Below are 11,570 nucleotides of genomic sequence, written 5' to 3'. Positions count from 1 at the left end.
AAAAAAAAAAAAAATCTAAAAATAAAACTAAATCAGGCATGGCTGACTTTATTCCCAGCATCCAGGAGGCAGAGGCAGGAGGATCTTTGTGAGTTTGAGACTGGCCAGGACAACAGATTAAGACTGTACCTCCCAAGTACTAGGGTTAAAGTTGTGTGTCACCGCCCAGCAACAAACACTTTTGGGGAGATCAAAGAGTGTAAACTCACCCAGAAGATAGCTACACCACATTATCTCATTTGTCTCAGACAACACCCCCAGCTTCGGTGACCCCTGAAGACATGATCACACCTGCCATCTGCTGAAGAATTCCGAGAACTCAGGTAATCAATGACTGCATCGCAGAGGTGAGCACAGTGCTGAGGTAATTTGTGGTGGAGAACTTGTAAGGCCACCTGAAGACAAAAGCTGGAGATCTTGTCGGTGATAAATACTGTAGGAAAGGCAGAAAGAATGTAATACTTTGTCCCAAACCCAGATTACCTGTACATCCTCAAAGCTCAGCCAACAAGGGAGACTCTATATACAAAACTGTCAACAGAGAGTGCCTTATAGCACTAACCCTGACTGGTGTTGAGACAGGAGTGGCCTGATATAAGGCTCCTGCTTGGTGGAACCCCCGAGAAGACCCTAGACCCCTTTCCCACTTCCCTTCTGCGATGGTTCCTCTTGACTGTCCACTTGATGGGATTTACAATCACTATGGAAACTAACCTGTGGGCATTTCTGTGAGTGACTTTCTGGAATAGGTCTATGAAGGTGGGCACACCACCTGTGGGCAAGTGTGGGTAGCACCACCCATAAGAGCAGCATTTATCTACCTGCTTCCTGACTTGATACAGTGTAGCTTTACCATGATCACCTCCCTGATATAACAGACTACACCCTCCAGCTGTGAGTCTAACTTTTTCTTCCTTAGGTCACTTTGGTCGGGTATTTCCCTCTGAAACATGTAGTAATTAATACATCTTTTTACCAGCAATGTCATTCAGAAAGCAGGCACTCAGGTCCTGAAGGCGATTCAAGAAGGTTTCAGGAACCTCAAAATCAGTTGGTTTACATTCCCGAGCTGAGGTCCTCTGTGTTTCTAAAGAAAGACCAAGAACATGAACAACAATGAGATCACAGATAGCCAAGTGTTGGAGTTCATTAAAAGACCCTCACTCACAAAGGCCACAGAGACTGCCATCGCTGCAAAACGCATGAGGATTTTTATTATTCCAGCATGTTGGGGACCCCCCCCCTCTCAGCACACAGGCCAGAGGAGAGACCCAGAACAAAGAAAGAACACACTTTTTATACCTTTGTAAGCGGCAGATATGAGCAACAAGGTAGTTGTCTTATTTCCATTGGCGTAGTAAGTAACCTTTTCAGGCATTGGTCGGTTTGTATAGTGACTAAATAACCCTTTGGCCTAGTGACTCACTTTGCCTGCCCCCATGGTGGGTTATTATGATTTGGTCAGCAAAGCAGTAATACATTTTGAACTTATGGGTCAGTCACAGCTATTAACGTCACAGGGAATCCTAGCAAGGTTAAGGCAGTATGTGGTTTATCTCGGAATTCAAACTGAGGCAGGGTTTCCAAGGACTGGTATCTGTGTTATAGCCAAGTTTTGAGAACAGCTAATCTTGCTCCACAGCTATGGTCATCATGACTTCTTAGCCAGTCCTCTCAGATGGGGAAGGGGCTGGGTGGTATTGAGCTATTGAACTTGCTTATATTGGCAGGGAAAGAGAAAATTCCTCAAGCAGCAGAGGGAAGGGAAAAACTTCTGCAAACAGCTTTGGTGCACAATAGCCAAGTTAAAACTATATTTCTTCATAAGCAGGAAGGAAAGTGCCACAGAAGAATAAGGGCTCAGCTCGGAGATGCAGGACAGGTGAGTGTCTCCGGTGGAGGAGTAAAATATTCTTTCATTTTTTTCTCCAAGATTTTTAACTCCCTTCCCTATAATTCAGGGCTCAAATTTCTCAGCCAGGATTTATAGTATACCAAAACCAGACTTCACTTATACTCTCTAAGTGTATTTCCCAGTATTTTTAGTTCTGTTTTTGTTTGTTTGTTTGCTTGCTTCTTTTTGTTTTTTGAGACAGGGCTTCTCTGTATAGTCCTGTCTGTCCTGGAACTCACTCTGTAGACCAGGCTGACCTTGAACTCAGAAATCCACCTGCCTCTTCTTCCCAAGTGCTGGGATTAAAGGTGTGAGTTACCACTGCCTGGCTCTCCAGTATTTTTAAACGTAGGTTACATCCTATAACATGAAACATGAAAGTTAGTGGTCTCAATTAGCATTTTTATTTTAATTTTTATCTTTTTATATGCATTACATCCTATCCATTCCCCTTACCTCCACTCCTACCCAGTTCCCACCTCCCCGCCTCCTTTCTCCCCCAGATCCACTCCTTCTGTTTCCCTTCAAAAAACAAAACGAAACAAACAGGCCTTCCAGGGGTATCAATCAAACATGGCGTAACAGATTACAGTAAGACTGCACAGATGCTCACATCAAGATTGAATGAGGAGACCCGGGAGGAATAAAAGTGTTCTCAGTGTAGGCAAGAGGTAGAGATATCCCCCACTCCCACTGTTAGGAGCCCCTCGAGACTCCAAGCTGCACAACCATAACGTATCTGCAGAGGGCCCAGCCCAGATCTATCCCGGGTCGGAGATTATTACTTCAGTCTGTGAGTCCCTATGAGCCTGCGTAGTTGATTCTGTGGGTCATGTTCTTATGGTGTCCTCAATCCCTCTGGCTCCTAGAATCCTTCTCCCTCTTCTGCTGGGTTCCCCTAGTGTTTGACTGTGGGTCTCTGCATCTGCTCCCATCAGTAATTAGCATTTTTTAAAAATAGAGTATAAAATTTAAAAGGAAAGAAAATATCAGAAAAAGAGGTAGCATGTGGAAAGGGTACCATTTTCTAAACTTTTGCTTGGATCTAACATCAACACACAAGTCACATCAGGGTTAAAAACAAACTTCCTAGCCAGGTGCAAAGGCACGCACCTGTAATTTCAGCACTAGAGAGGCTGAGGCAGAAAGTCAATAAACTGGACACCAGCATAAGCTTACATAGCAAGTTCAGACCAACATGTGCTACACAATAAGACCTTGCCCCCAAAACAAAGCAGGGGTGGTGGTGGTGGTGGTGCATGCCTTTAATCCCAGCACTTGGGAGGCAGAGGCAGGCGGAGCTCTGAGTTCAAGGCCAGCTTAGGCATGGTAGCAGCACAAGTCTGCAATCCCAGCACTTGGAAGGCAGGAGCAAGCAGGAGCAAGCAGGAGCATCAAGGCCAGCCTGTGCTACATCCCAAGTCAAAAGCCAGCAGGGCTAGCTGGGAGATTCTGTCTCCAAAGAAAATGTCAGAGCCGGGAAGGTTATGATAAGGGTGATTGCTACTACACCTGACGACCTGAGTTCAATACCCAGAACCCACACGGTGGAAGGAGACAACTGTCGCCCACAAAGTCGTCTTCTCCCCTCCACACAAATACCGCAGAAGGCACACACATCCGAGTGTGTACACATGCCCAGATGTATTTTAAAGTTAAAAAATAAAAGTTGTGGAAATAAAAATGTGAAACACATTGCTCCCCCTGTGCCTATTAGTGGGTCCTTGAATGTAAGTGTATCCATCCTTCCTGGGCACACTATTCTTTGACTTTCCAGGTTCTACCCCAAGGGTCTGCTAATTCTTCATGGTCACGCTCCACCACGAAGATGTACTGGCTTCGGAACTTCCTGACCACTCCTGCTCACCAGCCCCTCTTCCCTTTCTTACAGTACTTACCGGACGACTGGGAGCCACGGGGCTTGCCTCTCTCGGACTCCAGAAGAGTGCCCCCCAACACCTGCAGCAGAGTCCTGACCACGAAGCTGCCATGCGTGTCTCCACAGAAGAACAGAAAATCATCACACACTTCAGCGGCTAGTCCCAGGACGAGCTCCTCGAGGGTCTGCGAGGGACCATCCTCCTCCTCTTCCTCCTCCTCCTCCTCTGCCTCTGCAGGACGCCTCAGCAATCGAGGCAGCTGCAGCAAAGCACTTTGTAATACGTGGACCCCACACCGATGACAGGCCACGAAGCGCAAGTTGGGGCGCAGAGCGGCCCACACTCGACACAGGGGTTTCAAAGGACTGAACCCCAAAAGCTCCTGCAGCATTTCACTACCAGTCCTGTTCGTGGCCAAGGCTAGAGCCTGAGCCTCCACTTCCTTCAAAATATTGCGCGCCATCAACTCTGGGGGAAAAAAAATGAGGTCATAAATAAACCGTTAGGCTGAGAGGAGGATAAGACTTACCCATCACTTAGCCAGGACCTCCCCTGAAAGTCCCGTGTGTGGGTCTTCCACTTAACCCACGGCATTAGCTGCTCCTACCTCGTTCTTCGGCGACGTCGGGAGCCACTTTCAGCGCTGACAGCGCCCGTCGGAAATATCCGAGCGCCTCCGGACTCAGGTGCGGGAGAGTCTCGGGGGCCTGCTCCGCACGCGCGGCCGCCGGCAGCCGGGGACAACCATCGCGGCCGGGAGGGGGACGCCCCGAGCCCCGGGCCGCGCGTCCCCGCCGGCCGGCACCCGAGAACTGGCGCCGCGTTTTGTGAGCGGAACGCGGCCCCAACCCCATGCGTGCTTTGGTCCCAGCCGTTCACGCTTCCCGGTTGCAGCTCCCACAACCGCCGGCGCGCTCCGGACGCGCGGAGACGTCACGAGTCTGCGACGGGGCGGGCGGGCGGGCATGATGGGCGTGGCTGCGGGTCGCCCTTCCCCATTTGCGGGCTCCACCCTTCCCCGGTCTGACCCTGGAACTCCAGGGCTATCCTTGGCTGGTTCCATATCATCCTCATCCACCTCCGGACTTCCATCCAGGCACGCACTCCAGCGTGGCAAGAATCAAAGGTCTCAAACTATAGATCTGGCGATCTGGGCAGAAAGAAACCCAGAGGCTGCGTCTGCTGCCGGTAAGGCTCTGACCACTTACGGCTCAGGGATTCGCGTTTCTCCGTGGGTCTGGACGGGTAGCCAGAACTCCAGAGAGCCCAGCACTCTACCTGGGCATACGCTGTTAGGCTGCATCGCCAGATTCCCCACCAAGTTAGCCGCACCCAGAGGTTCGTGATAGTACTGTGTGTAACGCTGGAGAGTCCTGGGACTCCTAAAAGGACAGCCTGGCCTGAGACTTGGACTCAGTTATCCTTCTGTCAAATTTCTCTCCCCTCAAAATAGTCCAAACTTGTCTAGCCCTCACAGAGACCTGCCTCGGCACACAATCTACAGGATTCCCTCAAAGCGACTTTTTACCTCCACAGATATCCCCTTTGATGTGAGTCATGGTAGCACCTATGAAGGGCCAAGTGTGTGTGGTAACAGGTGCCTCCAGGGGTATTGGCCGTGGCATTGCCTTACAGCTTTGCAAAGCAGGTGCCACAGTTTACATTACCGGCCGACATCTGGATACGCTTAGAGCTACTGCCCAGGAGGTAAGTGACCACCTGAGTTAGTCACTCTGATTACTATATCCCCCACCCGCCCCCAGCAAATCGTAATGTTTACTGAGTACCATAAATAAATAATGTAGGGTTGAGTTTTTCTACCAAGAGAGCTTAATGGGAAGAAAAATCTTTCTGTTTGAGAGTTTCAGGTTTTGCAAAGAAAAAAAAGTTATACTGGTGGCTTCCTCTAATTTTCCTCTTCCCTGCAAGAGAGTTGGGTTTTGCCTTTAATGCCAGCGCTCAGGAGCCAGAACCTCTCTGTGATTTCAAGGTCTACATAGTGAGTTCCAAACCAGCCAGGGTTACAGAGTGAGACCCTGTGGGGAGGAAAAAAAAGCCGGCATGGCATGCATGCCTTTATACCCAGCACTGGAGACACTGGGCCAGGGGATTGATTTCAAGTGGAAGGCCAGCTTGAGCTATGTAGTAAGACCCTCTCAAAAAAAGCTTTTAGGCTTTAGTTGGCTTAGATTGGTGATCCAGTTAGAAGATGATTTGAGTTTTAGATGCTTCACACTGGCTGGATTGTGAAGAAGTGACTTGAAAAAGACTTGAGGTCAGGTGAGGCATTGCTGCAGTTTGAGCAGAGCAGAAGCAGGACCCTGAGCTCGCTGAAGCTGCTGGGAGGGTCGTCTTCCTCTGAAGCTGCTGGGAGGGTCGTCTTCCTCTGAAGCTGGTGGGAGGGCACATTTTTCAGAAGCTTTGGTTTTTCACTGTGGAGTCAGAGCATTGGTTGAGTGAGGGAAAGAGCGGAGGCTGAGTAAGAATTCCAAGTGAGCAGCAAAGGAGTCGGAAAGGACAAAGAGGATGGTTACTTCTGTCCGAGAGTGGACGCCATGCCTCATCTCTTGCCTGGAACTAGCAGAACAATTGCTAAGTAAGGTCTTGCCTATGGTAAATGCGATGTTAAACCTGAGGTCCAATGTACCTTGCTCTGTTGTGGGAGGTGCCACTGTGGTGAAATTCCTAAAGCAGACACCAGAGGGAGCCATTGCATGCCATGTCCCAGCTGTTGGCTGAGTCCTGAGCTCTCAGTCCCTAAACTTCACTGGAGTTAGGAAAGTGACACACTACTGTGAACTCATCCTCATGTCCCTCTCCAGGCACAGTCCCTCGGGGGCCGGTGTGTACCCGTGGTGTGTGATTCAAGCCAGGAGAGTGAAGTGAAAAGCCTGTTCGAGCAAGTAGATCGGGAACAGAAAGGGCGGCTAGATGTTCTGGTCAATAATGCCTATGCTGGTGTCCAGGTAACCTTTTAACTCGATCCAGCTCTACATTCCAAACCCACCCTTGAGTCTTTATCTCCATTCATGGACCCATTAGCCGGCCCTTTATACTTTCATGCCAGTCAGTCACCCAGTCAATCACCCTTATGTCTTCTAGGCAATCCTGAATGCCACCAACAAGTCATTCTGGGAAGTACCTGCCTCCATCTGGGATGACATAAACAATGTTGGACTCAGGTGTGTGCTTCACTGCCAGAGCCTGGGCTCCTCTTGTTTAGTAGCCCAAGAGCCTGGGCCTTTTCTCCTCTGGCTTCCCCAGCTCTTTCATCTCCATTCTACTCCGTTTGTCCCTCTTGCTTCCTGAGAAGTCCCATGCCTGTGGGTTTGCACCTAAGAATATCACCCTTTTTTTTCCCCCATGTGTGTGCGTGTGCATGTGTATGTGATATGGGTGTGTAGGTGTGTTTCTGTGCCTACCGTGTGCATGCAGAGATCTGAAGACAAGTCCAGAGAGTCAGTTCTCTTTCTCCACATCTTTCTGTGAGTTTCGGGGCTTGAGCTTGGCTTTCCCGGCCTGCACAGGAAACGGCCTTTGCCTACTGAGCCACCTCAGCCTGGGAATGGGAATCTTTGCTTTGTCTCAGTTTGTCTTTTTGGTTTGGTTTGATTTGGTTTGGTTTTTGAGACAGGGTTTCTCCGTGTAGCCTTGGCAGTCCTGGAGTTCTCTCTGTGCACCAGGCTGACCTTGAACTCAGAGATCCACCTGCCAAGTGCTGGGATTAAAGATGTGCCCTACCTCCCAACTCAGGGTTTTCTAACAAGATAGCAGCCTCGTTCCAACCTCGTTCTTTGCCCATCCAAGTACAAGTCCCAGAAGGAAGGATTCTCTCAGTGTTGCACACAGTCCATGGGCTATGTTTTTAAAAATGATTAGAAGGAAAGCTCAAATGATTAAAAGGATGGACCAATTAATGTAGCATGTCTATGCTCCTGTGGGTTCTGATCGCTCCACACCTGTCATTCTACTTCCTTCTCATTCATTCTCAGCCCCGCTGCCCTCTCCATCCCTCACCCGCCTCTCAGCGAGGTCTCCCCCCCCCCCTTACTCCTGTCACTTGTTTCCTGTTTCCCGCCTTCCTCAGAGCACTTCCTTCCCTGTATATGTGCGTATACATGTATAGTTTTAAAGCTAGGATCCACATATGAGAGATAACATGGTATTTGCCTTTCTGAGTCAAGCTTACTTTGCCAGACGTGGTGGTGCATGACTTTAATCCCAGCACTCAGGAAGCAAAGGCAGGCAGATCTCTGTGAGTTTGAGGCCAGCATGGTGCACTAGTATCAGGACACCCAGGGCTACCCTATCTCAGAAGTAGTAACCACAATAATAATTGGTTTTTGGTTGAATCCATTTTCCTGCAAATGAGGTGGTTTCATTTTTCTTGTTCCATTTATTTATTCACTTCACATCCCCATCACTCCCTTCAACCCCACTCCCCATTTTGTTTTTCTTTACAGCTGTACAAATTCCATTTTGTATCTGTACCACCTTCTCCACTCCATTTATCCACCCATTAGTGGATGGACATCTAGGTTGGTTCTATCTCTAGACTGTTGTGAGTAGGTCAGCTGTAGAGATGCAAATCTCTGTGCGGTTTGTTTGCCTCGAGCCCTGCCCAAGTGTAGGGTGGCTGGGTCGTGTTCTGTTTGTTTTTGAGAAGCGCCTGTCCTGCTGTCAGCAGTGAATAGGACTCCTTTTTGCCACCACCAGCACTTGTGAATTGTTTGCTTGATAAAAGCCACTCTGACTAGGAGGAAGTGGAATCTGAAAGTCGTTTTAATTTACGTTTCCCTTGTAGCTATGGTTATTGAATATTTTCTGGGTATCTAGGTGGCTATTTGCATCTTTTCTTTGAAAACTTTCTGTTCAGCTCATCTGCTCATTTTATTACATGGTCTCATCTAGCCCAGGCTGGCCTCAAACTCACTGTGTAGCCAAGGGTGTTCCTGAATTCCCGATTCTCCCGCATTCACCTTCATGGTGCTGAGATTATACGTTTGTTCCATGAACCCAGCTGACCAGATACATGGCTTAACACACCCCTGAACTATCTTATGCTTATGGTGCAAGAGCCCCATTATATGTCATGCGTACTCTCTCTTGTCTACCATTAATTGTATCAGTTTTTCCCTTGGAATGGCCTATACCTGATCCCCCAGGTCTTCAGCTATTTCTATGCAGCCTCTATGCTGACCACAGATACTGAGGACTTGGGAAGCAACTGAGCCAGCATTCCCACAATCCCTTCCTCCTTCTTCTTCTCCCCTGATCCCTTCTAGAGGCCACTACTTATGTTCCGTGTATGGGGCGCGGATGATGGTGCCAGCTGGCAAAGGACTCATCGTGATTGTCTCCTCCCCTGGGGGGCTGCAGTATATGTTCAATGTCCCTTATGGTGTGGGCAAAGCTGCGGTAAGGACCAAGGCACAGGAGTTGGGGGGGGGGTACACAGCAGTATTGACGGTTGGTAACGGTCCACGGTTGTCAGGGTAGTAAGACTGGTGACCTTCGTCTTTCTCTGTCCCATGCACTGATCGTCCTATCTGTGGATCTCTGTCCGTCTGCCAGCGTAGGTATCAACTGTGGAAAGATGGTGGCAGAAACATCAGGGCTCTCGAGAAGGATGGGGGCCTGGGGAATCCTCTTAGACTCAGAGGAAGGTGAGGTGGGCAGGTGTCCAGGGTCTCATTTCTGCCTTCTCTCCCTCCACAGTGTGACAGACTGGCTGCTGACTGTGCCCATGAGCTACGGCGTCACGGAGTCAGCTACGTGTCTCTGTGGCCAGGGCTGGTGCAAACAGAACTGGTGAAGGAGTTTTTGACAAAAGAAGAGAATCCTGAGGACCCTCTATTTAAGAAGGTTGGCAAGGGAAGGGGAGGGGAAATAGAGAGCAGAGGCATCTCTCCAGTCTCGAGAGCAGTAGCAACTGTAAGCAGCGCCTGGGGTGGCAGTCTCTTTGTAATCCAGCTCTCACAAGGCAGGGGCGAGGGGATCTGTGGGACTTCAAGGCCAACCTGACTGAGGTCTGGGCCAGCCAGGGCTACATAGTGGGACTACTAAAGTGAGAAGGGGTAGTTGTTCCCACGCACCAGGTACTTCCTAGAGCAGACACAGGCTGAGCACACAGCACATTACTTCTTTTAATCCTCTAAAGCAGTTAATAACTGCATTTTATAGGCAATGAATTGGAAACCCAGAGAGCTTAAGAATCTTGACCCAGGACTGGAAGTGTAGCTCAGCGGTGGAGCATTTGCTTAAGTGTGCTGGCATAGGCTCAGTCCCTCTCAATGAGAAATGACAGGAAGGAGGGAAATGTGTTCCATGGTAGGTGTCATAACAGGACAGGCTGTCTGACACCAAAGCCCACAGTGACCTTGCCCTGATCTAGAAGGTCCAGACACTAGTTGGGATGCTTTGATCCTTCTGTTTATGCATGGGAAAGGGAGTGCTAATGCTTTCTAAGGCATGGCCGTGCGGGTCCTGCCTGGGGTTTGTGTCTGTCTGGGACAGAAGGTGACAATGGGATAGGCACAGGCAGCGCTCTTGGAAAATAACCCCTAACTTCTCAAACTGTTTTTTTAGATGAAACCAGATTTCTCATCAGCCGAAAGTCCAGAAATGAGTGGCAAGTGTGTGGTGGCCTTGGCAACAGGTGATGATGGCACTGGGTGACAAAAAAGTGCATCTTTGGGGCACTCACAGCCAGTTCCTATATTTGGTTTGGGAGATGACTAGACACTGTTGCCTTTTCTGTCTGTTGGAACACTGGCGGGGTCAGGATTCCTGGTTGGGATCTGCTATGAACCGGTGCGGGGTCGTGTGGTCTTAGAGCCTTTGGTGAGCACAGAGAGTTACCTGCTCAGGGCTTCAGTGCATGCCTCAGCCACACCCCGTCCCAGTCCACTGTCATCACTCAGCACCACTCCCAGTGCCCACCATCTTAACCATATGTGTGCCCACAGACCCCAATATCCTGAACTTGAGCGGGAAGGTGCTGCCATCCTGTGACCTTGCTCAGCGCTATGGCCTTAAGGATATCGATGGTGAGTGCTTGCCCTGGGCCAGCTTTAACCAGTAACTGTGTGCCCTGCTCCTTTCCCCCAACTTTTCAGCCAGAGTTGGGGTGTCCAAAACGAAGGAAATAAGGGTCTACCTGCCCTTCTGTTATTCCCAGGCCGCCCTGTCAAAGACTACTTTTCTCTGGGCTATGCCCTCTCACAAGTCTCCAGCCTGGGATGGCTCAGCTCCTTCTTGCCTGGCTTCCTCCGTGTACCCAAGTGGGTCATCACCCTCTACAGCAGCAAATTCTAACTTCTTGACCTGCCATCCCCGCCCTTCCAGAACCTCGTCTCATTGAGGCTCAGGTGGGTGGGGCTGTCTTGGTGGAACAAACCTGCTTTCCCACATACGCATGTCCTCACCATGAAGAGAAGGTGGCTGCGGGGAGTCTAGTGCATTCTGGGGGCTCTGGTAGGTTCTTTGTGCCTTGGTTTTCCCTATCCCTACATCTTAATATTTTGCTTGAGTAATTATAAATGCTTATAAATAGAAGTTAATAAAGGTCTCATTTCCCCTTCAATTTGTGAGTTCTCATTCTGTATTAAAGCGGTAAATGTTTGAGAAAAAGATTCAACGATGTAAAAATGTATAGGTTCTCAGGCTGAGATGGTTCAGTGGATACAGCTCTCTCAGAACAAGCTCGAAGAGCAGATTCACATCCCAGAAACCTTGTAAAACTGGATGCAGTAGCAGCCTGTCTGTAACTCCACCAAGCCTGTGTGCAATAGGAG

The 11,570-nt window shown here is 49.3% G+C and overlaps 2 protein-coding genes across 2 annotated transcripts in view; one reads left to right on the top strand and one right to left on the bottom strand.

Moving 5' to 3' along the window:
* The window catches only part of Nop9 (NOP9 nucleolar protein), an 8,594-nt gene extending 3,896 nt beyond the window's left edge, over positions 1-4,698 (bottom strand). The window contains exons 1-4 of the mRNA XM_021203387.1: positions 4,382-4,698; positions 3,793-4,242; positions 977-1,087; positions 292-433 (exon numbers count right to left, since the gene is read on the bottom strand). Of these exons, the coding sequence (XP_021059046.1) occupies positions 292-433; positions 977-1,087; positions 3,793-4,242; positions 4,382-4,628 (950 nt within the window). The 5' untranslated portion in view covers positions 4,629-4,698. The remainder of the gene's footprint in view (positions 1-291; positions 434-976; positions 1,088-3,792; positions 4,243-4,381) is intronic.
* A 19-nt stretch (positions 4,699-4,717) lies between these two features.
* Positions 4,718-11,359, top strand: Dhrs1 (dehydrogenase/reductase 1). The gene is made up of 9 exons (XM_021203386.1): positions 4,718-4,962; positions 5,311-5,481; positions 6,597-6,740; positions 6,877-6,956; positions 9,060-9,192; positions 9,493-9,639; positions 10,363-10,432; positions 10,743-10,823; positions 10,955-11,359. The coding sequence occupies exons 2-9, from the start codon at positions 5,332-5,334 to the stop codon at positions 11,089-11,091; spliced, it is 942 nt and encodes a 313-aa protein (XP_021059045.1). The 5' UTR covers positions 4,718-4,962; positions 5,311-5,331; the 3' UTR covers positions 11,092-11,359.
* Positions 11,360-11,570: the final 211 nt, after the last annotated feature.

Source organism: Mus pahari, chromosome 8 (genome assembly GCF_900095145.1).
Source record: "Mus pahari chromosome 8, PAHARI_EIJ_v1.1, whole genome shotgun sequence".
NCBI classification, from domain to species: Eukaryota; Metazoa; Chordata; class Mammalia; order Rodentia; family Muridae; genus Mus; species Mus pahari.
The sequence above is the reverse complement of the archived record's forward strand: the minus strand, read 5'-3'. Positions and strand labels throughout refer to the sequence as shown.